The sequence below is a fragment of the Harpia harpyja genome, chromosome Z (assembly GCF_026419915.1).
Source record: "Harpia harpyja isolate bHarHar1 chromosome Z, bHarHar1 primary haplotype, whole genome shotgun sequence".
NCBI classification, from domain to species: domain Eukaryota; kingdom Metazoa; phylum Chordata; class Aves; order Accipitriformes; family Accipitridae; genus Harpia; species Harpia harpyja.
This window is the reverse complement of record NC_068969.1, coordinates 67,842,805-67,870,173: the sequence shown is the minus strand read 5'-3', so window position 1 is coordinate 67,870,173 and position 27,369 is coordinate 67,842,805. Positions and strand designations below refer to the sequence as shown.

At 40.2% G+C, this 27,369-nt stretch overlaps 1 protein-coding gene and 1 long non-coding RNA gene across 3 annotated transcripts in view; both read right to left on the bottom strand.

The window, feature by feature from the left end:
* Nucleotides 1–27,369, bottom strand: part of SHC3 (SHC adaptor protein 3) — a 64,377-nt gene that overhangs the window by 10,244 nt on the left and 26,764 nt on the right. For both annotated transcript variants that reach the window (XM_052778224.1, XM_052778223.1), the window contains 8 exons: nucleotides 19,048–19,111; nucleotides 16,264–16,383; nucleotides 13,071–13,124; nucleotides 8,739–8,790; nucleotides 4,496–4,622; nucleotides 3,205–3,358; nucleotides 2,119–2,215; nucleotides 1,000–1,194 (listed from right to left, as the gene is read on the bottom strand). In XM_052778224.1, the coding sequence (XP_052634184.1) occupies nucleotides 1,000–1,194; nucleotides 2,119–2,215; nucleotides 3,205–3,358; nucleotides 4,496–4,622; nucleotides 8,739–8,790; nucleotides 13,071–13,124; nucleotides 16,264–16,383; nucleotides 19,048–19,111 (863 nt within the window). The remainder of the gene's footprint in view (nucleotides 1–999; nucleotides 1,195–2,118; nucleotides 2,216–3,204; nucleotides 3,359–4,495; nucleotides 4,623–8,738; nucleotides 8,791–13,070; nucleotides 13,125–16,263; nucleotides 16,384–19,047; nucleotides 19,112–27,369) is intronic.
* On the bottom strand, nucleotides 23,776–27,315 carry LOC128137362 (uncharacterized). The gene is made up of 2 exons (XR_008233675.1): nucleotides 26,634–27,315; nucleotides 23,776–24,338 (listed from the first exon to the last, which is right to left on the bottom strand). It is a non-coding gene; the product is annotated as an uncharacterized LOC128137362 (long non-coding RNA).

Below are 27,369 nucleotides of genomic sequence, written 5' to 3'. Positions count from 1 at the left end.
GAATTAAACATGTGCATGTTTTAAAGGCATGGCATGTTAAAAATCAAGGTTAACATCCCTGATTTCAGACAGCAGACTTTTCTCATTTCAAATCTATACTCACAGATAGATACTCTCTCAATTTTCTTCCCTCCCCCTTTCTTTCAATACAAAGTCTCCCTAAGCTGTGGAAATAGAGCCATATCTCAGCAAAACATGCCAGGAAGACAGTTTTATGTATACTGAGATAACAGAAATGTAGATATGTTATTTTTACAAATAACATATAGGCACCAACTGCTTTGTCTCACTGCCTTTTAATTATGTGAACTGAATTAAATAAATCATGTGTCAGCAATTGATTGGAGGTAGGAAGAGTAGAAAAACTAAGAAAACTTTCTGTGCATCAAACTGCTTTCCCCATATTTCCTGTTAAGTATCTCTTCAAGGCTCAAAACTTGTATTGGTAGCACCAACATCAAATTACAACAATTGTTTTACAGCTATGGCCATGATTCTGATTTTAGAAAAGCTGACTTCAAAGTTGGAACAGATAGCTAGACAGGACAGTAGGCCTATCCAGAGCAAAGGATAACTCAGCCTTTTGATTTCCCTCCCAGCTTCCTTGTTGCACAGTTTTTGTAGTATGCATTGAATTCCTAGTAACATATTCACAGGACAGGTTGGAGCTAATTCTCCAGCCATTCACTCCTTCACTTGCCTGCATGACAAGCCTCCTCATTTATTTTCCTTCTGACCTAGTTGCCTGTGATGCTAAGGATAACATAGACTGCAATTCACCTTAACTCAGATATAATACAAACTAGATTCAAATCTTCGGCCACCCTTATTTTAACTCAGTCCAGTATGAAACCACCATGAATTCTAAAATTCACCATAATTCCACCAGGAATACTAAAATTTTGAGAATTTTAAAATTATTTTTATACAGAACTAATGCATATACATAAACATATTGGGTCGCTTGTTAGAAAGGGAGTGAATAGGAAGGGAACTCACTCATGTCAAACAGATCCTTTCCTGGGCTGCTCTCTTTGGTATCATCTGCTGTTCCACTGAAGGTACTTTCAGCATCTGCCTGAAGTGCCAATAGAGCTTCTATGTTTATATGCTGGGTGTTTACATATGTCGGCATCTCTGTTGTTGGGGTTACTTGTGAGTTCCCTTCCGGCATACTACAAATATCCAGAGATCCTAGAAAATTCAAGACTTTTTTTTCTTCTTTTTTTGTATTTGACAGAACAGTGTTGTTATAATGACCAAATAACATGACACCCCATCACCACAGGTTTAAAATTCCCTGGAATGGGAGATGTAAAGTCAATAAATGCAGGACCTAGTGGAAAATTTTTTTTAAGAATGGATTCAGAACTGTGTTCCAATGAGGGCTGGGGCAAGAGTGTTATTATTCAGGAAGAAAGGAAACTTTTGTAAATAAAGACTGCCAGTTTCAAAAAATAACATTCAGTTGGGGAGTCATGGGAGGAGGAAATGGAATAAAATCCTCAAATCTGTGCAGATTAACAAGAGATAACATATTCTAGCATTTGAAAAGAAAGTGTCCCCAGAAACACAATAAAGCTGTCACGTAAAGGTGGATGGGTGAAATTTCACACATATTTTTATGTCATTTGCTTAAAATTAATAGACAACAACAAAAAGAACATTATGCATTATTTGTTATTCGTGGAGCAGAGATCATGTGCAAACAAATGCATTGCTCCATATTTTAAAAAAAACTTCTGACTTTAGACTCTTCCTTTAGAAACTCCATCTTGCATAACCTAGTGGGTCAGATTTTTCAGAACAGACCATGCAGCCTGTCTTTAAATACCATGGAATTTTAAGACATGGCAAGCTAGAGAGCTGAAGGTTTGAGGCAATTCTATTTCTGAACTGTTCTGCAAAAGATAAGATTTTGTGAAGGTGTGCATTTAATAATTTATTCAGAGGTAATTACCAAATGCTTTCCACAGATATCAACACTAAAATTCAGACAAAGGGAATCTAGCAACAAAGTGGAGTTCATTGCCTTAAGACTTTGAGGTATCAGACTTTCATGTGCTTTGCCCGCCCAAGACCTCCTGCAGTATTACAGCTAAAACTAGCAAAACTCACCTTGCTTAACAGGCCAATGATGCCAGTCTTCACTGAATTTGTCTCCTAAGTGACGACTCTGGTAATAGGTTTGCTCTCCTCCCACTCCTGCTGCAGACTAGAATGGACACATGTGCAGAGAAATTTTCAATTACCTTTAAAATGCTCAGATACATTATGAGTGGTTCTGACAATTTCCTTGGCTGTATTCTGTGTACTCCCACTCTTCCTTTCCGATTCATCATGGTGTCAGAATATATGTCTCACAAATGCATTTGTGTAGGAGTAAGATATTACCGGTGACCTTCATGTAAACTTCCCTGCTTCCTGCTTTCATTAACGCCCGCAACCCCAAATGATGCATCATCTCCTGTAGTACATTTGTCTTCACATAGCAAGCCTGACAAAGCATGCCTGGGAAAACCGTTCCACATAAACACACCTGGGACAAGAAGACACCCCCAGCATCCTCCAAAGCATGAGCTGAAAGACTCACATTGGTACCAGGAGACGCACTCAGGTACCGAAGGGAGGATGTTGTCTACAGACAAGGCCCCTCTGGATTTAAGCAGAGTTGTGCTGGATCTGAAAACTCCTCTTAGGTAGCTACGTTGATACTGGAGTCAAACAGTTGACAGCAACGCTGGTAGAAATATCCAAGCTGACCTCAGTTCAACGTGAGGTGGCGAACCTGCCTAGGAACTTGGCTGAATACAGATCGCTGCTGAGTTATTAACATAATGAACTGTTAGCAATGACTGCACTAGACTGTTTAAATTATTCTGCACCAAATCTTTCCCAGTTAGTGTGCACTATTTGATACTCCCTGAGACAGACATGGTTTCTACAAACATAGTAAACCTCAGTGGATTTCTCTTCCTTGAACCTGTGTAATCTTTTAACACCATGAGGAACTCACCTCCTTCTGTATGTTCTGAACCTGCCTAATTTGTTGCCCCCTAGATCTTCAATGCCCTTTCAAAAGGAAACTGGCCACACACGAAGAGCTGTGAGCTATAAATGGTCCCGATGTATCCATCTTAAAATACACATTTTGTAAAAATTTTGGATCCATCAGCAGGAGGGCAGGGATGCAATTGCACTGACCTGAGCTGTATCTGCAGCAGTGGGAAGTCTTGCTTTGAGCCTGGCATCCATGAAGCCGCCAGGGGGGGGCATTTTATTTGGGATGTTGTTGTAATAGGGATGTTCTGTTGCCTCGTTATCTTCCTCCATCCATGGCTCATCAAAACTCTGCGTCCTATAAGAAAGCGAGTGCTTTATTTTTCCCCTCGCTTGCAAAGCACTTACAGATACTTCCAGCATGTTAAGACTGCCTGTCAGGGGATCACTATTGCATATTATTTTGACAATTCAGCTACCATTATAAGTCAGCAAGCAATGATGGATCATGCAGCAGAGCTTCTCTGTTTAGACAAACTAATGTAAACCTGCTTTGCAGTGGATGAAATTCTTTATGCTGAGTAAAGGATGTTTTAACTTAGCTTTAAAGACCATTATAAACTGCATTAACAAACAATTTTATTTAACCTTACAGTAGCATTTCTAATATTATTACTTGATTGATTGACTGAGCTCCAAAACTTTGTCTTTAATTACGGCTGCTCTATCACCGATATAAATCTGGAAGAACTTCACAAAGTCAAGAGACTGGATCTGTGCTTTCAGTCTACATTTAACAGTCATTTCCACTAGTCTGAAGTGAGTACAGAATGCTTACAGATTAGGATAGTAGCATTTTGTATTCACTATACACTCATTTTACTCTGATATAAGAGATTACACGGGGTACCAGCTCACTGGGATTTATACTAATGTTAGCAAGCATATAGCAATCCATGTTAAAAACACAGCTCAACAAAGAAAACAGAATGCTATATCCTAGCCTTTTAAACATATACAAGCAGACAGATTTTGTGTCCTCCAGAGAACAATGCAGTCAAAGCCTGTGTACATCACATTCCTAAAAACTTCACCCTGGCTAATATCAGAAATAGTGAAACATCACTAGTCATTTTGGAAGCCCAGCAACTCTAGCTTACTTCATCTAAATTGACAGAGCTGCTATGACAGTAACAATGAGGAAATGCCACAAATAACATCCATTCTCAGCCATACAAGTCTGCCTACTAACTACAACAGAAAACACATGATCATTTCAATAAATTCACTGTGAAATCCATGTTTAGCACATTCTTTTAAAATGACTGTGCTTCTTTCATATTCATTAGGCAAACGCTGCTTTGCTAATTCAGCAGAAATCTTTTTAAAGTATTTAAATCCTGTCCATCTCCAGCATCTTTGTCCACAGCACATTTTATTACATAAATACAAAGCTAACAAAGATCCTTTAGCAGTATTCTGCAATTGTACTCACCTATCATGGAAAGTAGGTATCTTAGAGGGGCATCGCAAGTATTGCTTAAATCGAAGCTCGAACGCTTGCCCTATGGTGCTGATGACATCCTGGGCCAGGCCATCACGGCATTCCAGTACATGACAAGCTAAATGAAAAAGATTTGACACATGCACATGCAAATCCTTGTTTATGTTATGGTGGGATGCACTGACCTATGACAAAACACCTACATGTCAGGCATAGTTGCCCTATTCATGGTGTGCATGGTTCAATAAAACCCAATTCTGGCACAGTGAATTTCAGGCAATGGGGTCTTTTTAAAGGCTAAATAAAATTTCTCTGGTGTGTAACTGCAATAGGCAAGACCACAAATCAGTTCCACAATTTTAACAAGTCCATAAAGACAGGAAATTTCATAAAATTTCACTTGTTATTACCAGAATGCAATAGATTATATGAGAATTATAAGCTTTAAATTGAAATTAAAAAAATATTAGTAGATGGTAGCAACAAAAAAGCTTTCTTTGCTTTCCTCAGTTTTATTACCACTTCAGTTTTATGTCTAATCATCCCAAGTTTGCAAGCTGTTCACTTCGAGTTTCCAGAATTTCCCAAATCACAGGCTGAGGGAGGAACAGTAACTAGGCTACTTCCTAGATCCCAGGCCCTGACCTGATTCCAGTAATACAGAGGCTGGTACCTTTTCCTGCTTATCTGTATGGAGACACTTCCAGCAAACTGCGGGATCACTGGGGAGCACATAGCCAGGACCCTGGTTAACTCCAGCATTCCCCCATGTGCCATCTTTCTGAACCCACTGTGACAGAGGCAGTAAGGAGACAGACTGGCAATACAAGCTCTCTTCCTATGGGAGACCGAGAAACCTTTATCAGCTGTCTAAGCAGCCAAATCTGTCCTGGTTTTAAATAAGAGAGTGGCTCAGAGGTATCATCTTATGTGACAACATAAACAGGCAAACTCATGCAGATTTCACCTAACGCTGCAGGAACATAGATAGGTGTTAAGAGCTGAAAGCTAAAGATCTGAATGAACAACACCTCAGTGATATCCAGAAAGGCCCAGACAAGTTCATTTTCCATACTCAGTGCTGGGCAAGCACATGGCCTACTGGCTAGTGCCTGGATTGAATTTGAAACCCTGGTTCTTCTCCAAGTCCTGCTGCAGTACAGTGGGACCTTGTTCGAAGTTACTAATTTCTATCACCCCTGACTGCTTTATTAACCTGAATATAAATTCTTCAGCTGAAAAACTGCATTTTAGTATATGGCCAGTGTCCAGCTCAGTGGAATCAAGTGTTTTGGATGCCAGTGTCCTACAAATAAGGGTTGGTCATTACATTTGTCTGACATAATTTTAGTTAAAGCAATATAGGGAGACTAAGAAGGTTTAGCAATGACTTCTCAGAGGCTGATCTGCTGGACAGACTTCTGAAGAGGCCAGAATAAAGAGCAAGAAACCTGCAGTTATGCAGGTATGGAATGATCAGGGCACCAAGCTGTCTCTCTGTCAGCAGGAGCAGCACCTCGCGCAGCACGAGATGGCACCGGTCACAGTGCTGCCCTGCTAAACAGATCCAGTGATGCTCCCTTCTCACCTTAGAGCATTTGCTGTGCCGACCAGCATGCTGAGGCAATGCCTGATTCAGAGGAAATGTCCTTAGCTGCATGTTGAAAGTGGATTTGGCAGCCAAAAACAGGACCTTCATGTGTTCAAAGACAGAGGCAGACACCCCTGGCTAGCAGCAGGATCTTTGCTGTTTACCCCTTCTGCACCATTGCTGGTGGCAGTGAACAATCAGCCCCTAGATAAGGTGCAGACTTATCTCCATGAACATGCACCAAAAGCAGTTAGGCCAAACAAAGCTATAATTTTTGCACTCTATAACTAGAATGGGGATTTAAAGAGGCTATATTGCTCACTGCTAAACCTGTCTGGAGCTGAAATGAAGTATGAGTCATTAGGTAGTTTCAGGAGGTGACATAATGAGTAACCTGTTTCCTTGGATACGTGAATGGACTTTCAGCAGGTAGGAGATGTGCTTCTTGTAAAAGGATGAGAAGGTTTGGCTCACACAGAGATGATTTCTTGTGAATGCTACAGCAGAAGACAGGCAGCCTGTAGCTTGCTAGATCCAGAATATAAAGCATGAAAAGAGCTTTTCCATCCTTGAGAAGAAATGAGTCTAATACGCAAGTGAAAGCTATACTACAGCATCGGTGCTAGTGTCAGTAACAGCAAGAGTAACATTTTTACTAGATACAGAAGTAAATTCAAACTCAATTCTAAAGTAACTTGCAGATAACACAAAGACTGACAGAATGGCCAGTGATGGTGAAAGACAGCAATCCAGATCCCTTGGTAAACTAGACCTTTAAAAAAAAAAGTGTTTTAATACTGGTCACTTACGAAGTCACTGATCTGCAAACCACTGATGTACACACACAACTGGGGAAAGCTCCCATGGAAAGCTGTAACACAGAAGGCTTAAAGATCACAGCGTGAAAGAATTTCATGTGAGATAATAGTGCTTCACTGCAGCAAAAAGGGCTTATGAGAAACCGGCTAATGACAAGGAAGGTGCAGCCTCTGTTAGAGATTGCTGACATTAATACTAGATTACTCCAAACAATAACAGGCATCATCTACCTTTTTTAAAGCAATGCAGAAATATGAAAGAAGGAAGAACAGAAATTACCTGAAGGATGGAGGACGTGCACTGCAGCTGAACACCTACAGAGTTCACTTTGTCAAACTCTTCCTAAAGAAAATGCTTGAACTAAATACACCACAAGAAGACAGTACCAGCTGCTTAGATGACTCCTGGATGTAGGATAGACTAACTCAACAAGAACAGCAACAGGAAGCTAAGGCTAAATACATTCAATTTAAATATAAGGAACATAGTCCATGAAACAGTTTTTATGTAAAATTCACTCACACAGGAACAGGAAACAGAGCTCAGGTCTCCTCCAAACCCTACAGTGCAAAAGACTGTTCTGCGATGCTGGTCCACTACATTGCCACTGAGATCTCTCAGAACAACTAAATCAGTCTCTGGTTTAGCAGAAAGGTACTGCTGAAGCAGGTAGGGCGGACAGCAGCTCTGCACCATACAGGCTACAGTCTGATGCCAGAGCCTTTCTAATGGGGGACACATGATTTTGGAACATAACTAGCATGGCAAAGAACTGGACTATCTCCCTATCTCCCACTCCCCATAAGCTTTCTAGGTGTTTCACTAATATTCAGCATATTAGTATGTTTAGTGCGGGTATTGTTTATAAGGTAACGCTCTCGAGTCTGGAGATCTCTGCACATGGACACAGCAGATTGCTGAGGTATCTAAAACCATTAAAGATGACAAAATACAGAATTAGTTGTGGCCATAGTAAGGTGGCAGCTCAGGGTTTGCAGAGTTGGCACTTTGGAGTTAAAGTGTCTGAATTCTGCAGAAATCCTGTTAGAACTGCTTGAGTCTTTTTTTGGAGCTAGTCCTTTTTCCTCTATGAATCTATGAATAATAAATAGATTCTCAGGTACATTATACAATACTTTGTGTCTAGCATTAAGACCTAGTGATGCTTTCTGCATTACAAGCAGGAATGTTTTCTGTACCTCTTATTTCAGATTGTAATTTACACTTTTTATGATTTATTTTCAAAAATCTGAACTGGATCTTAGTCTTTGAAGACAAGCAACAAGAGTTTCCCTGTTCCTGACTGGTCACTCACAAAGCAATACAACCTTGAATAAAACTTCACTGAGAAAGAGGATTACAGCCTCCAGCAAGCTGGCTCGAAAAAGCTCACTATTTGGTAAAGAATCTGCTTCTGCCAGGAAGAATTAGGCATGTACTGAGAAGACCTAACAGATTCAGCCAGCTCATCGGAGGACTTACGCAGAGGACTGCTTAGTTCTTGTATAGTGATTGGGTGTAGGTGAGAGTTAGCTGTTGCCTAGAAGCTCACACAGCCAAGTAAGGCGAGCATTTGATTTAAGAGATTAAGAGAATCAAAGTGATATTTGGAGATGAACTACAGGCAAGACCTGTTCCAAGTTTGAGAACCAAGTTGTGCATGGCTGTTCCTTCTTGCTACACAATCTTTCCATGACTTTATCAAAGGCAATCTTTTTATTGGGCTGCATATATTTTTTCGGGGGGGGGGATCAACTGAATTATACCATGAACAATCATGTTTCTCAAAGGAAAAAAGATTCCAAATAGATATTTCTCACTTACCTCTCCGATTAACAGGATCCTTAGCTACATATGCAACATAGTCAGCTGTATCCTGTCAAAAAATTAAGATATCTACAGTGAACACAAAAAATCTTTGCACTGATCATAGCAAAAGATCACAGTCCAGAGTGTGCACATTCCTGTGGGTAGACCTTCAAATGACATGTTTTGCTCTACAGTTGTATACTAGTTAAACCCCATAGAAATATTTGTAGATTTTGGTACTGATCCCACCCCTTTGCTTTCTCCAGAGTGTGATCTATTCCAGCAAAACTTAAAAATCTCTTCCAAGGGCTTTGAAAATCAGTTAAACAAATTTAGTAGGATTTGGATCAGGCCTCATTTAGAAGAGAGCAGAATTACAAGTCCTCATCTTCAAACTACCCAGAGATTTTGGTTCAGAACATGAATAATCAACTGGTTCTGTGGCAGAAAGAGTGGGAGTAACAGCCCTGCTCCCCAGAAATACTGAGCAATAGCATTTATTCATGTGTGACAAGCAGGTGTGTTTACTTTACTGACTACAATGCCATACAGCACAGAGGTGCTCAGCCACTGCTTGGCTGTGACAAGCAGCATCCCAGGACACTCTCCCCCAGCCCATGGGCTGCTCCCAGCCATCCCCGTTGCCAAATGCCAAGTGGATTTTCTGGCAAGAGCAGGCTGACATCTTCTTTCTGGATTTTTTGCATGCTCTCCTGCCACCCTCACGCTCCTCTGCACAATCAGTTCAGATGTTTATCACTGTGCAGATGAAACAGAAAGGCCAGTGCTTCCAGGAAACGTGAGGCCTGCTGGCACATCCGGAAAATGCCGTATATCCTTGATGCGATCAGGAAGTCACATCTGGTTAGATCTGATATTTCCTGACATGACTGGCTAGTCAGGTACAGCTAAACCTAACTGAAGTATATATAGGATACACTACGGATGGCTGCATAGATCTACCCAAAGCCTTTTCAGGTGACTGATCCAAGACCACTGACAATTACGTCAAGATCCAATGTCATAACAAACATCAATCTTCAGTTAAAGAACAGATTTCTTTAGCTTAGCTTTCTCTAGTGTAAGCACACACCACCATGACCTACCCAAAACAAATCACTGTGCTGCATGTCTATGCAATTTCCCTCCTAAGGAGAGGGCAAGGGAAACGATGAAGCACATTCATGGTTCTGGCGACAGATGTGTAGCCATATCACTTAATGCACTATTGGAAGGCACTCAGACACAGCTGAGGCTGGTCTGTAAAAAAAGCAGAGCAGAGAAGAATAGCGCTAGCATTTTGTCCAGTAATTTCTTAAGCGCCCAGTGACATAGTGTCTGGGCAATGACTTGAGTGGAAGTAATGATGCATATCAACAAGTAAGGGGACAAGAAAAGTGGGTATGTCTATAGTAGCAAATAAAACAGAGCCAAGGTAAAGGCCTGAGAGTTGTCCCACAGTTGTCCATACTGTTTAATTGTTGCTACTCTCCCTTGTCTGGCTGTGCTGGTTTCTCACGCCATGCTCTGAAACTCTGAGAGTGCCCAGCACATGCTGGGCATCAATTCCAAGAGACCAGTGGGAGGGAAGAGAATGAATGTGTGGATGCAAATTGCACTGTGCTATTTAGTTTCAGGGCCAGAAAACAGGCCACAGATAATTTTATTTACTAGTACAGACATAGGTAATGGATACATTTATGCCTGAGTAAGTATCTGTCTCATAGCTAGCGTGGGTGTGAGAGACTGGCACCACCAACTCTTTATTTCATTTAAAGCTCTCAGATTCAAGCTATGACAAACCATTAAGGACCTAAGGTGGGCACATTTCACATTCCACTAAATTAGAAGACTCCCATCAAAAGGCTATACAGGGCTGGGCTGATGCAGCAAAGTGGTCCCTGATATTCAAGAACTGAAGACAAGTATGAATAAGCTATAATTTTCACCTCAAAGAAATCACATTGTGGTGCTACAATTTGGAGGCAGGGCTGAAACTGAAAAACTACTGCCTTCAGGAACCTCTGAGAGACCTGCCTTATTAGACCCTATGAGATCTGCCTCTCTGAAATGTCAGCAGGCATCTTCAAAAACAGATGTCTTGTCTAGCAGCCTGGAAACAGCCACCCGAAATGACTATGGATGAAAATTGTTTAGTGTATCATAAGGAGGGGCTGAAGAGAGCTAAAGCAGATCCAGAACACAGGCTTGGAAGTGAACTAAAAATTATTCTGAAATGGTGGGTAAAAGGATTTGGTGGAGAGATTTTTAAGCTTCCATGTACTGACACAGCCAGAAACTGTCTGACTCATGGCAAAGGGGAATATTGCAAAAATATATATGGTATTCAAGCTGTTCTCCAAGACTGTGGAACACTTCTCCAGTGGATATATTTTGAATGATGAAGGTAATTAACACTTAGGGAGTGGGAGGAAATTTGCAAAGCTAATTGCTGGCGCTGATGTGTGGCAGATATCCAGAGCAGAAAAGTGGATGCGGTGAGAAGGGGGGGGGCAGTCTCACTTCTAAATAAACCAATTTCAAAATTCAAAATAAGGGAAGTATTTCCTGAAGAAATGTGGGCATAGATCTGGATTCCTAGTTCAGTATGGCCTTTCTCCCTCCATTTTAAATCTCATGTGATTTAAAAAAAATCAGCTGGTGCCCAGCTGTGTTTGGGGGCTATGGTTTGGTGGTAGCAGTCCTCCACCAGTCGAAATCATTAAGGGCTGATGAAAGTTATGCCTGGATGACTCTCAGATGGGTTAATAGAGTTGTGCCTTAAATCATATCCTTGCATCTTGTCTTCTTCCCTGTGCATGCAGGACAAAGGAACCACCTGCTTTATGAACAAGCTTTTGATTTAAAATTGTGTCAGATACTAACCCACTGAGACAAGCCTGTAGAACATCATTAGATACTCATACCTACCCTCTCCATCCCCAGAATGAGATCATCATGCAGCAGTCTTATTGGGAATGCAACTTTACAATTTCACTGTCTCTTGCAGGCTCCCTTACACCATACAATTTTATTTCTCTGGTAGCTCACTGACTCAGTAGCATGATTTTTATCTCTCTAAAACATTTGGAAGAGCTTGTTTACTCCAAATCCATTCTCTACTGCTGCTCCTCTCCTCTTTCCTGGTAAATCACTCTATCAGTGGGCAGTGTGCAATGGTGTTTCCAGGACTTAGCATTTGGGATGGCAGATGGAGAGCGAAGAATCTTCTTACGGAGGCAGGGAACTGTGCTAATCACTCTTCTGCCCACTTCAGGAATTGTTCATTTACAGCATCCATTGCAATCTGTTCTACTTCAAAGCTGCTGTTGATCCATTTTTTGTTCCCCAAATTATTATGATACAGTGTCCTTTTCCCTTCTGGAACTGAACTGAGCTCAGCACAGCTATACTAAGACTGAAGTTTGCCTTTATGTTTTCTGAGGATAGTGAAATGAACAGAGAAAGTGCCAAGGATCTTCAGCCTAACAGAGTTGAACTGGGAGAACTAACTCACAAAGCAGGCTAGAAATTGCCTTACCTGTAGTACACGACTGATAAATGACAGCTAATCGTATGATGGAGGAAAAGGCAGACTCATTCAATTAATCTAGGCTTAAAAGCTTTCAAACCTCTAAGGTAAGAGGTGAGCAATGTCCCTGTTTTACAATCCTCCCATTGCTTCCTGGGTGACAAATACTTTTTAAGCACATTTAATATGCCTTTGGATGGACTGCTGATAAAAACAGGGAAAAGCACAAGCAGGACTCTGCCCTTTGATCTAAATGAACCAAATGTGTAGGTGTATCTGAAAGCTTTACAAAACAAGAAGGAAAGATCTGGGCTTTTCCTGAAAGCCAGTCTTCAGGCTGCATTGAGTGTAGCGAATATATCTGAAGGCAGTATTTAGCACAGTCTTCTCAATGCAGACTTAAAGACAAAAAGAAAAAAAATAAATGCATGCATTGCTATAAATATAACTGCAACATAGTCTATTACTGTAAAAAGTACAAAATAAAAAACAATCAGGACAACAATTCACACGATACCCATATGACTGTACTACATTACTCTGAAAAACAGAGCCCTGCTTATCAGTTATTATATGAATGCTCACAGCCCTTTGATACTTTTTGTTTCAGTCATTCAAAGAGGAGGATTTATGACTGCTTGTCAGTCGTTTCCCTCAAGAAGAGTTTGATGGCAACAATCAAGAAGAATTTATGAAACAAGAAACAGGAGCTATTGCGCTTATATTTTTCTTTCAGTAAGCTGTGCAATAAATTTTGTCACACAGTCCTCATAAAGCAATATCTATGTGGGGGAAAGCTTTAAAGAAATGCTTACCGGATCACCTCCAGATGCAAAGGAAATAGACTGCATATGGTGATTCGCTATGATCTGTATGGATCAGAAAGAATAAGTGTGAGTCAGTAGGTTTTCTTACAGTTTACCCTTTTGATTTCTTTTTTGGTTTGTATAGGGGTGAAAATCCAAAACCAAGATCAAAATGACCTCTGCATTTCACCTACAAGAAGTGCAAAGAGTAGCATGATAATATAAACAAACTTAAGGATGAATGTATCTATTCTTGTGTTCTTTAAAACCTAGCAGGACACAGCAAATTTGCTATATGTGCTCAGAACTCCAGTAAATCATATAGATCTGTCATACAGTATCTTTGGAGAAATTTTAATCTGCTAAAGCTCACTTTCTTTATTACAGATAGTGATGAACGGAGCAAAGGGTCCTATTCATCAAAATACTTTTCTGCTGATGCCACTCTGGTGGAATCAATGAAATCCTGCCAATCCGCACACCAGCTAAGGATCCTAATATTGCTTTCAATACCTACTGTGTCATTTTATGTTTCAAACACCAACATGTTTGCAATATGCAAACAGAATTTTGAGTCTAGCTGCAATGTGGCATTGTGGGCAAAATCTCAGGCATACTCCAGGGTGTTTGAAATTCAATTTGCTTATGTACAATTTGAACTAATATGATATTTCTCTGGGAAGAGACAAATTGTCATGAACCTCTAACAGAAGGAGAACAGCTCTGCTCCTTTGCTATTCTGAGATTTAACTTATGAAATCTTTTAATAATGAAATCGTGTTACAACCGAGAAAGAAAAGGTCATTTGAAAGAAAATTTCACTTGATCATTTGAGTCACAGAAACCGTGCCAAGGAATTTGTCTGGTACAGGACAGGCCCCTTATTTAGTGCCTCAGAGCAAGTGATAATAGTCATTTGGATCTTAATTGCTCACTTTGGAGAGGGTACCAGATATTTCAGAAAACCATTTTGGAAAAAAATGAGGCTAAAAAGATATTCTCTGGGCTGTTTTCCCCATCCTGCATCTTAAAGACCTGAACTTTCCTATCTCCCTTAGAAAGAAAAAAGCCCAACATGAGTTTCCCTGGATCTTGCTGCTTCACTAAGTCAGAGAGAGTTGACAACTACTTGTAGTGCTTCTTTCATGTAAAGACTGCTTCATTTTCAATACTCCTGCTTGTCCCACAGCAGCCTCGGAAGATGTGGTGAATTTTTAAATGTTCAGTGGTGAACCATTATTCCCTTACTCATCAGGGAGGATTTCCTTCTCTTTTTCCCATAAAGAAGAAGTGATCCTAACAACAGCGATGAACTAGTGAAGATTTGTTACACATTTAATATTGTCACTATCTCAAATTGTGCAAATAACCCACTCTTTTAGTTCAGCATCATAAAAACCAAAAAATATTTCAGATTGCCTCAAAACTTATTTTTCCAAATGTTAAGAAAACTGAAAAGTGCTTGAAACCATCAGTTCAAGTCAGACACTTTTTTTTTTTTAATTCCACCGCTAAACATTTTAGTTTAGTTTGAGGTAGGGGTATTCCCCCCCAAATACTGAAACAAGGCATAGCAAATTACCAATGCCTTGCATTGCTTAAAATGAAACAATTCACTAATGTTGGCACATAGTTTAGACATATTTCAGTCTATCCAAATCTGCATTTTAAACAAATAAACAAAACAAAACAAAAGAAAATTATCTTCCACCCATGCCTGCTTAACATATTCACAAAACTGTTGTGCAGGGATCCGTGCAATTGCTTTCTTGCTGCCCCAAGGGCCAACAACACTGTCTTGTCTTTTCTTTCCTTCCAGCTCCTCTGAGAAGAAGAGGCTATTACAGAAGTTCACAGCCATCTTCCTGGGTGGGGCCTCAAAGGGCAAAACTGTTGGGCCATGCTTCCTTTCAAATCAAATGCTTAGCACAAACAAGGAACAATGGAGACCATAGCCAGACTGGGGATCTCTGAGAAACCAGACATTTCTGAGGCCTGCAGCACCCAAACCAAGTCTATCTCAAAAAGAATGATGTGAGAGGAAGATAAACAGTTTTGTCGACTCAGAGAAAAGGCAAAATATCTGGGGAGGATTCTTCCCTGGGATAAATCAGTTTAACTCCATTTCTACCATGACGTCAGCTGAAGACAAGGCGACTTTCAGGGTTTGGCACTTTCATAGTAGATCTAATTATCATCAAGTTCCTCTGCTTCTGACTTGGGGCAACTGTCCTTATGAAAAACACTGCTGTGTATATTCCATATAAGGCTCCAAACTGCTGCAACCAGCCATAATGCTGCTCCCACAGTCTCAGTGCTCACTGCAGAAGATTATGATATTTTCTAAATAAGCACAAGAATGAAGATAAATCAATGAAAACATAATAATAAACAGCAAGCTTTTGAATATACAATGTATGTATTCTTTCTTATTCTTTAATCCTGAGGCTCCTAAGGAAAGCAGGGATTTTTTTTTTTTCTCTCTAGCTGTATCTGGGCAGAAAGTTGCATGCCCTAACACAGTATGTGCCTCACAGCAAAGAGCACAGCAATAACTATGCATGTCTGTCTGCTTTCTCTTTATATATACCCTGAGCAAGGATTTTTCTCATCTCATACATCACTCACAATCCACTGCAGTGATTCCCCGAAGTCTGTCTGTACCTTCAGCACAATGAAGAAGAAAAAATGGGCTGCTTGAAAAAGGCTGCCTTGTGTCTCCATAAGACTGGCACTTCATTGCACTGCAAAATCCCTGAGGCTGTATTTTTAGCAGTGCCTCAGGAATAGATTGCCCTTTAAGGCTCGAAATAGTAAGAATGACAACAAAATTCAAATTCGGGATGCACATTCAGTCCTGCAGTTACTTACTCCAAATGCATCCCTTAACACTCTGAAAGTTTGTAGTTGTACCCAACAAGAACTCCCACAACCAGAAAATGCCACTTCATGTCGTAGGTCTTGTAAGAGCAAAACCAAGCTACCTGAAACATGGCAAGAAGAAAATAATTCATCAAAGCTGTGTTGAATACAGGAATAAACAATGACTCCTACTACGCTTTATATCCTGTTTTCCTTCATTTTGTAGTCATTACTGAGGAATAGTAACTTTGAGCAACTCAGTATTTTGGCAGACAACAAATAATTGTGCAGTAGGCTGTTCATCAAAAGCCTCACAAATTAATATGGCAGTTACACTCACCTGTTTTGTATCAGGAGTCATTAGGTTTAAGCTGGTGGTGGAGATATTCAGCATTATGCTCATTCCTGCAAACTGAAGATTGCTCTTTCCCAAGATGCTAGAAAGAACTTTGCTTGGTGGCTGTGAGATGGGGGGAAAAAGCACATTTTTGTTCTCTGTTTAATTGGGATGACCTTCATTGTATGCAGGATTAGCTGTTATCTTAAAGGTTTCTAAAAAGTTGCTGACTTTTCAAAGATCATTTCATTTCAACAGCTGTTTTCCTCTGGAGATAATTTTTCATTTATACTACTACTACTACTGATAATAATGATAATAATCATAATAATAGCAGCAGCTAGGCAGGTATTCATCCACTTTTGACCTAACAAAATAGGGAGTTTGTGAGATGGCAAAGTCTCATCTTCACCAAGGGACCAAGTGAGCAGACTAAGATGAATGCCTTAGGTCAGTATCTTAAAATGGCATGTTCCTATTCTGTAAAAACAGCTTCAACTCATGAAGAGAAATCTGTTGTTTGCTCTGCATCTACTGACCGCTCTACCCCCTTCCCACATGGAAAGCGGGACTCCAGTGATACTCATGGGATGCTCACAAAAGGGGATACACAGTGTCATTATGCTTGTAAACTTCTCAGCAGTATGTAAAAGCCCCAACATAGGGTAAAACCTCTATATGCTGGGGTACAACATGCAGCTAAAGATTACTCCTAACTCAGAGAATAAGTACAAAGTGTTGCAATGTAATAAAGGGGATGTAATAATATTGATAACTTTTGTAGGCCTTTTGTAGCAATGCAAGTTATGCTGCCAAAGCAAAATTTACAAACTTCTCACCTTTGACAGCTACAGGGAACCACACAGCTGCATGGCAGCAGCCTGATTCAGGTAACCACAGCCTGTAGAAAATCAGGCTGCCCAGCCATAACAGACCAACTCCTTCCACTTGCTGTACTTGCACTGGTGAATATTTATGCTGGTCATTAGGATATAAAAGCAAAGCTGTGACTGGAGGCAGTGTTCTTCTGCCACTGTATTTGCATTTGTCCTAAGCTGCCTGGAAGCTTGGAAAGTATTGTCCCTAGCAGGATGGAGACACTTGTGCTTCTTAACTCCTTAAAGCTTACATATATTCAGTTTTAATTTCTTTTCCTTCTGTTTAATTGATTAAAAACACGCTACCTACATACTGCTCGTATGTAACATTTGGGCTGCAATATTTTAACTTTGTCATGTTACAGAGCTAGTACTTTATTAATTTCTATTTAAAACAAGCCCTTTTGAATATTCTTGCTTGCTTCTCTTCTTTCCTTAAACCTTCGTGATTCCCAGCTCATGCCTAATGATCACCTGCCCACAGCATGGGTAAAGCATGAAAACTTGCCCTTAAGAAGTACATGTCACCTTAACCAAATTCATAAGCTACTAGTGGCAAAAACATGGTGAAAGTACAGGCTGGCAAAAGATACCTGTCTTTATCATTTATCTGAAATTCTGTTGCTGGGCAAATTTTGTTCTTAGCCAGTACACTTGTTTTAAAAACACTATTTCTTTTCAATAGTTGATAAGCAACATTGCTTCTAAACCCAGTAGTACAGCAAGGTGTTTCACTAGGCACCTGGGACTCTGTTTAACCTCCTTTTCCAATGATACTTTGCATCATTTTGCTTTCCAAGGAAGAAGATATTTTCCACTTTACTTTCAAGTTTAAAAACAAAAGCCAGAGAACCTAGAAATGCCAATGAGATAATTTTGGTGGTAGTGGTGGGGAAACCACAACCTTAATTTCTGTGACAATTTCCAATTACTCTGTGACATAAGTTGTCACACATGCCTTTTTTTATCAGGGGAAGATTCTCCGTTGCAGACAAGTGGCATTTCATCCCATCCCTTTCTGCTGGGATCCTGCCTAGATGGTGGAGCAGCTGGGGAAGCAGGCAGACTTTTTCCTTCACCTGCCCTTCTCCTCCTGCACCCAACAACACATACAAGGGCTAGAATGAACTGCTTTCTGTGCTCCTTCCCCTAGAGTTAGCATTAAACCCCAGCTTTGCTAGCAGGCCCCTGGAAGAGCAGGCAGTGCAAGACTGTTGAGAGCCATGAGTACAGGAGCCGAGCCAAGGCTTCCTCCACTCCTTGCCTGCAGATCCTAACTCCTACCACAAAAATAAGAATAAAAGCATGGTAATAGCCCTGTCAGGCCAACACCCACTGGACCCACCATCAGTGCTGGCCACTGAGCATCGGTCACAGGTGATTATGAAAAGAGCATAGGAAACAGAGGATCACCTGATATGTTCTCTCCATTTCCAGAAATCAGGCATTTCCAAACTCATTAAATGTCACCAGTAGAGCTATGCTCCAAGAACAGATCTAATCACTTTCAAAACTACATATATTTTTGGCTTCTGCAATAGCTTCCAGCACCTCTTTCCACAATGTACTCATGCATTTTATGAAAAGGCATCCCTTTTTGTTTGTTTTAAGCCTTCTGCCTGCAATCTACAAGAGAAAGAAAAGGAAGAGGGGGTTTCTACAGTAGGAATATAAAGGCAAGCCACAATCTTTTTCCTAGATGTACTCACACTTCTAGATGCCTGTAAAAGCAGATCCTGACCAAAAGGGCAAGAAGCAACATACAGCGGGTGAAAACAACCAATACTTTAAATGATTAATGATCTGCAATTCTCAAAGCTGCTTTAAAGTCACCTGCCTGCTGTGCCTGGTCTCATCTGTGTTGAACTAAGAAAATACTGTCAACTGCACTACAAGAAAAGAAAAATACCTTTCGTTTCTTGAAGGCTCCTTTGGCACCAGGCATGGCTTCACAAACACGACTGATAGCTTCCCTGAAGAGACAGAAAAAAGCTTTATGGCAAATGTATGTGTGGGTTTCGTCATTATACTCAAAATGCACTAGGAGAGAACAGCTTCATACCATATTTCTGTTCACAAGTAAGGATAGTTAGCGGGTCAGTTAGCTCTCTTCTCAAGGCTAAAACAGGTGCCATTCAAACTTAGATTATTTCAGTGTGAAGCAGAAGATAGTAAATAGTCAATGTTAGCGTAAGGAAGAGTATCTTGAGAACTACAAAGGATAAAAATGTTTTCTCACACTATTAAAAAGACCTTTTCTTACTGTAAATTAAAATATATTTCTTAATACCTTCTTCCAAGTCTCATTTTTGTACCTTATTAAGCCATGAGGAATCTGATCATAAGAGATGTCTTTAATCAACATTGCTTTATACCTTTTTTTAAATGTTTCTTTTAATGTAAAGGGTAGTAACTATCATCTTTTCTCACTACTATACTATGCACTTTTCCAGTCAGAGCAAAACCACCTGGCTTTAGGTAATACCAGAACCCTAAAATATTCCTGGTAATATGCACGTTGTATACAATATCTGTGACGTAAAAAATTTTAATTTATATTTGTTCAATATGATCTGAATAATCTATTTGTGGCCCTGTGTCATATATTGTAAGCAAAATTAATGCCATTAACATTTTGCTTCAGTTTTCTAATATTGCTTTCATTCTTCCCATCGCACTTAAGTTGAATGAAAGAAATGCATGTTGAAAATTAATTTGAATTCATTCTCTCTCATAGGACAGTAACCGTATACTACAAAAACTCTTGAAATCATACTGCTACAAACAAATTTTATAGATCCTTTCAGTATTTAACAACTTATTATCTGAATAGTCAGTCTGGTCAGTGTTTAGAATTTGCCCCCATGCACACAGAGACCCTCCTGTGACCATTAGCTACACAGCTGTAACAGACCTGTCCTGTTGATACTGTAACACAGAACCATTGCACAGATACCAGTAATGACGGCTCCTAACCTGGTTTAACTACTTTAAACACGGATTGAGACTAACAGCACATTACATTTAGACCTAAAAACATGCAAATAACATGTATTTTATGAAAAAAAATATACAGAATGGGAGACAATGAACCACAAGCTAAAGAACAGTCAAAATAATCAAAACCTAAAAACATCACCTTGATAAAAACATAAATTGTTTTAATTTTATGCCATGTGCAGAATGATATTTCAACTGCGCATTAGGTGAATTCACAGGATCAACAAGTGAGTCAGGAGAGAAATGTCATATACGTATCAGCATTCAACATACAATGGCTCAGTAAATGTCACAGATTTATCCCGTTGCAATCAGTAATAACTATATAGTTATGTCTTGGGTGCTTTTACCTAAGGCCCAATCCAAAGTTTGAATCACCTGAAAGAATCATATTAATTTATTATTTTTTGAGGGTGGGTGGTTGTGGGGGTGGAACAGCCCTTGCAGCAGGTTTAAAGTCATGTCATTCTGAAAAAGCGTGAGATTTACAGCAAGAGATAGTCAAAAAAGCTTTCAGGCACACAATCCTTTCTTCAGGTCAAAGTGAGAGCTTGTTTGTTCCACAGCTTGTCTTTTTCTTTTTTTGTTCCCCAACTACATCTGCTCATTTAATAAAATCACCTCTCGCTACAAACCCTGCCTTGCATATGCCCTCAGACCATCACAGCCACAACCGCACTCCATTTCACAGTTCAGCACTTGCATTTAGTTCCCACATTTACCACAATGCTGCTTTGACTACAAACAAGTATTATAGTTAAAAGTAGCTACTAGCTTTTCTTACAGAGCAAGTAAAAATCGGTTGGTTTAAAAGAGCAGCCCTGATGCACCTTAGAAATACAGCACAGCAAGCATCACGCAAAGTGATCATCACGATACTGCGACATAGGTTACTCCTGAAAATGTAATCAGGAAAAAGTAATATTCTTCTTCTTCACCAAAAATGCTTTTCTTTGACTTAGGAAATGCAAACAGACATGATGTTATACAGGGCCATCCCCTCAGCCTTGCTACTGGGCTCAAACCTGTGGTTTCCCATCTCTGTCTTGTACTGAACCAAATCCCTTGGAGGCAATGGGGTGGGAAGTCCAGGCCTGTGGCAGTCCCCAGCCCACTGCTGCCTTGCCAACCCATGCCTCTTGCTTCACCAGGTGTGTCTGAGCTTTCCGGGCATTTTGGCTGCAAGGTGCTGACACAGAAGTGTCATCAGCACTTCATCCTCTTTGTCTCTTTCAGTGGTCTGATTAGCGGGTTGAGACCCCTCATAGGTTTTGCCTCTCACAAAAGGGATTTGTGTTTCAGAGATACGAACTGTGAGGGATAAATTCACCTCTAACTCCTTTCTCTTCCTGTTTGCCTCCACCATCTTCTCTCTCTAGCAGCAACATGGAGCAGGTAGGAAGAAAAGGGAATTTTTAGCCCACCGCACCTGGCAAAAAAACATTAATAAGCTTGTTATTTTTCTGGTGCAGGGCTGGAATTTGTAGTGGTTTTGCTACTACCTCTTCTGCCTGCCAGCTCCTGACAATCAGACATAAAGCATGTTACTTAATAGACCTACCTAACTCAAGGACCTTGTTGATCAAAACTGCCACTTGAGTGTAGGAGAGGAAATGCACCCACTGAAAAGGCTGAAGCCCAGGGCTGAGAGCTGGCAAGGCTGCCTGCGTTGCTGTTTGTACACCCTGCTTCGGCAGAGCGGGGAAAGAACCAAGCAGCTGAAAAGCTAGGATATACATCCTCTTACTCAGTAACAAAGTGCTATAGACTTTCCAACTACCTGTCTTCCTTCTAGCAAAATATCTCAAGTGTTACTGAACTCAGTGTTGCCAAAGTCTGCAGAAAGACTGGAAGTGGGGGGAAGGACCTGAGAAAGGTGACGGCTTGTTGACATACATGTCAGATGAGGCAGGACATCTGAACTTAAACTTGACAATTCTTTTAACTTTGGTTTTTGAAACTCTGTGAATACTAAATGTACTCAAGCAACTGCAGGGTTTAAGTTACCAATGCTTTTGGTGAAAATGTTGCGAACTTCAGAAAAGATATTCATAGAGCAATTCTGCCTAGGCAAGGTCAGAGTGACCTGGCAGCAACTCTTTTTGTACCTGCAACAAAAGGCACAGTTCTTTTCCCACCTGGGAGTTAGGGAGTCTTAAAGAAGTATCTGATGAAGAAAAAGGATGGTTGAATATCTGCCACCACACTGACATGCACTTTTTCTGGGGGAAGGTTCCCGGATCTCTCTGTTCCGAATATTCTAGATCATTTTTGGAGGGGTCTTTACACAAATAGCCTGGTGATGTGGCAAAGACATCCTAAAGACTTCTTTCTAGCTTGAATTGCCAGGCACACAGGGCAGATGTAAGCTTTTTTTTGCAGCCAATCAAATTTGCAAATTCCTCTGCAGCACAACACCTGAGACACAAATCAAGCCCAGAAATTGATACTGCTGCTAGGTTGAGAGTGCCATTTCCTGACTTGTGCGTGCAAATGCTTGTCTAAGGAAGGCAAAAGCAGAAGTTCTGGACATATCTGCATGGCTAAACAATTGCACAGAGTTTGGAAAAGTTAGATGTGACTACATTTGCTTCTTTTCCAATAAGAAAGTTATTCGACACAGACACATATTACACCTTTCTAAGCCACATGCTGTTTGATTAGCTAGGCTCAGATAAATATCAGTGTAGAGTTATCTTGATCTCTTGTAAAATTAGCTACTGCACTGTCTGCGGTAAGGATCACATGCTGAGTTCCAAATCTGTCCAAGAGTATTTTCTGCTTTGCAGATGGTCATACTGTGGAGTCATTTTCTTGGCACAAAACATGTTGTGTATCTTGAATATAATTTCAGCACGCAAATCTATCCAGTGAAAAATTACCAACATGCATTTTCTGAGGCTGACCTATTCTGCTTTAAAGTGACTTGACACCTCTCTGAGATAGAAAAAAAGACATTTTACATTGCAATTTTGTTCCATTAAAAAGGCTAATGCCCTGATACTTTTCATAGGTTTAGTCATATTTTACTCTGACTGTTATATAAAGTCAGAAGCTCAAATCTGTTCCTCTATGAAACACCATCACATGAAAATACCCTCCCTTCTTGTGGTTTCAAAGATTTTTTTGGCTGTGATGCTAGGTTTTGTTGTTGCTGGTTTTAATTAATATGATTTAATTGATTAAAAAACAAAATTCTGGAACTCACATTTCAGGAAAATGACAGCACATACAAATTGCACAGATTTTCTCAACATATTTGGAAAAAGTATAGCCATCTCAAATATTGAGATGAGAAACTGTGACTAGTTTTTAGCCTGAAATGTTTTGTATGAGAAGACTTAAAACCTACCAATATTCTCTTGTTAATGTCTTCTAGTATCCTACAGTTCCCAAGTTTATCTTTGCCACGTCCAAAGCACAGGTTAAAAAAACAGACACCAAAAGATGGATTTTTTAAATGAAAGCATGACTGTCTAGAAGAATTGTACAGAAGGCTCCCAGTTATTTCTTAACAGTATTATAGTCCTGCCATTTTTTTTTAATAATTTATAAATCATTACCAAGTGTTGTACCAGTATTTGCTGAGGAGAAACAAAGTCTACACTGAATATAAAAATAAAAAAGAGACCAAAAATACATTTTTAGAAATACATTTAATAACTGAAATATTATTTGTTCATTTGCAACACAGTCAAAATGTGTGTGTGCTGTCTGAAGTAGCACAGGGGATATTCGCTGGCTCTGAAGACTAAGCCAGTATATTACTGTTTATGGAATTTTAAACGTCAACTGGTAAATTGACCATGTCTGGAAGATGTAAGGCTGGAGAAGTAGCTGAGGAAAACAGAACATAGAGTATGGACAGGAAGGGGAAACAACTGCATGGTGTGGATGCACCTACTGCCACGAGTTCAGAGTACCGTGCAGGGAGTACCCCTGCAGGGGAGCCCCCCCAGGAAGGGGCGCAGAGACCCAGCGATGCCATTTGTCACACCAGCCTGACCGAAGTGAAGCCTGTCCTGACCACACAAGTGACAGAAAGCCTGGAAGAAAAGGTTTGTGGAATAAGGCGACATCAGCAGACGTGGCACGCAAGCTGTTGTCACTCGTGGAGCAAGGAGATGATGATTCCTCCTTTTCTTCCCCTCCGCTCCTCCTTTTGTTTCTTGAAACGGAGTTTTTTCACATGTAGAAAATCTACAAGCAGAAAATGAAAGGAAGCTGGCCAACTTCATTTTTGGTTTATTGAATAAACTTTATACAGTGTAAGAGTTGGCTTTGACAACTGTTAGACATAGAGTACCACATGCTATTAGGTATGTAGTATGCAATCTATCCAATGGTTATTATTCTTATGCTCCTACAACTTCAGTGTGAGACCTACATCAATCTGCTAACAGAAGTCAATGCACTTGAGAGGAGTCTTGCTTTTACTGCCAAAGAAACTTTACATCCATTGCTATGCTCAATGACAGCTCTGTTCTCAGTATTTATAGATCATCTAACTTTAAGGAATATTTGCAATTTCAGTACAATCTGTACCTTCTTTTATAACATGCAAGTAAGTTTCAGAAACTCTGTTTCATTCATCAGTAACAGAGAAATCTACCTGATCTTGATGATGACTTCTAATACAGTAGTCCTGAACAATGGTCTTATTTTTAGAAAAGTAGAGTGATTATCCAGTACCACATCTTATTTAGATGCATCTCTTCACCCTGCATGCACAGTCAGTCACATTTGTGCTTGGCAAAACTGGAGCAAACATACACATTTTTTCCTTATAGCTGTGGCAAACGTATGCCCCAACAGGCAATGCCACAGAGGCATACAGCCGCTCCTCCACTGCTGAGAACACAGCCATATATATCTGCAGTTAACCATAACTTTGACTCTGACAATCTTGGTCCAAAATTTGGGGTACCTTTCAAAGAGGAAACCTCTTAAGATACTGGTTGCAGCTTTTATGAACATAAAATGGGGGTATACAAAACCTTGGCGTTGAATGCAACCTACAAAAGCCTTCCTTCTGCACAACCCTCCATCTGTCAAGAACAAGGTCAATGATACCAAAAAACTAAAGAAAAATGTACTTGAAGGTTTAGATCTGTCAGGTAGCTCAATCCTTTAACTTCTTTTGTGACCTTCAGGGTATTTTCCACTCAGCCTGGTCTCTAGCTGTTTATCCTAGTAGTGGTCAGGGAGTTGGAGTCAGAGAAATGAAAACTGTCTTCTGTTGCTAAATCAGGATCATAGTAACCTTCAAACTCGGTCCAGCTTCAGGTCATTTACTACAGCATCTTCTCTCTCAAAGAGTAGCCCATAGCAGGTATTTCAAAGGAAGGCATAGGAAACCTTACAAAAGTAAAATGAAAAAATTCAGTCTAACGAATATTTTTCTGTAACCCCTAATTGGCTTCATGCCCAAAAAAGGACTTTGGAGATAGGTATCTTACAAAACCTCTTTTTTATTAGAGGATTAAAGTTCTAACACTGCCCTTTTGAATAACACCTTAAGATATATGACATTTTAAAAATATACAAGCTGTATTTGCCAAAAAGGACCGTCCAGTGGTGATGAACTGTCTGGTGTGACTGGACGTAAGAAAGACACTCAAATTCCTTATTTTCTCTGTGTGATCAAGCGGCTAGGTGCTATTAGCAGAAGAACTTGAGAGCATCTCTGTTTCCAAGGTGCTAGGCAGTTGCTAACTTTGCATTGCGATTTGCATTTAAAACATGTTAAGACCACTCTGCCTTGGTCTTTCTGCTTCTGCAGAACCACGTGGAGTCACCAGTTTTCTGAAAACGCAGGGTACAGCTATACCCGTAACTGCTTCCCTGACCATTTGGCTTTCAACTCTCCACCTTCCCCTCCCCCTGAGAGGCTCTTTGCTTTCTCACAAAGGCAAATGGAATGGGGAAGCTCAATTAACTACTTGCACTCAGGCTTTGCATTACCATATATTAGTTGAATTAATCCAAATACTAGCTAACATCTTCCCCACTAATACTACATTGAAGTGAAAGATTTCAATGTTAAGCATACAAAACCCTATTTATTCTAACCCATTTCAGTGCTAATGATAGCTAAACTAGCAAATGTAAATTATTCTCTGACAGTATCAGGCACTATAGCTTTCATTGCCCCACTTAGAGGTGTGCTGTATGAATTATAAGGATGTCCCCACTCACTTTCGAGAATCCTGCTTCCTGCTGAACTGAGCAGTAGTCAGCACCTCATGCTTCCCAGAGCTTCGGCCCTGAAGTAACTGTGCACAAGGAAAGAGGATTCTTGTTCACACCCCTTCCTGCATACAGCTGTGTATCCAGATGGTGGTGTGAGTATGCGTGTTCTGCCATCCCCTAAGCACTACCCCACATCCAGAGTCTATACAGCAGAAAGCAGGGGTGAATCACACTCACCTCCCAAGCAAGAAAGCACATTAAGGAGGAGACTGAATACAGAATTCACTGCAGATAACACATTACCTATCCGCCTTCAAAAATCACAGGGGAAACATTCTTCCTTTTCAATGTCTTCCGTCCTTTTTTCAGTGATGCTTGCTGACAGTGAATTTCTGCAAAGAATACAGATGTGGTTGAACGAAACACTACATCAACTGAACTTCATTCACACTGTTTAGCACTGGACTCAAACCCAGCTCTAAAATCTGGATTTCCATCATCTCCTCTCCAGAAGCTTGGGATATTGACGTAAATGTATTTCGTTTTCAAGATTAATAAAGTTCAGGCCCCAAATCTGGAGAGGAATCTCTTTCAAATTGTTCAGCCCAACAGAGTTCATGGAGAGAATTGGGATCAGAGTCTGGATTCAGGTCCACTGCTGATACAAAGTATTTCAGTCCTCTGATCTACTTGCTATTAACACAGCATGCAGGATAATGTTTTACTCAGCATGGGGAGGTGTGACTTTCTGAAGCTGCGTGCAGTAAACTGATTGCATTCAATTAAATACCAAGGAACATGCAGCCTTTTAGTCCAGACACTGCTGTAGGACAAACAGTGCATGCAACATTATTCTAATTCAAACCAGTGCATAACTATACTCATGCATACAACACAGTAGTGAAGACTCACTACACTATAACAGATTTAACAATAAGCACACAAACATACTATACGAACTGCAAACACTGCACGTGTTGCAAAATAATTTTACCTGATTTATTTAATTTTTTTTAATAAACAGCCTGAGGGCACAAAG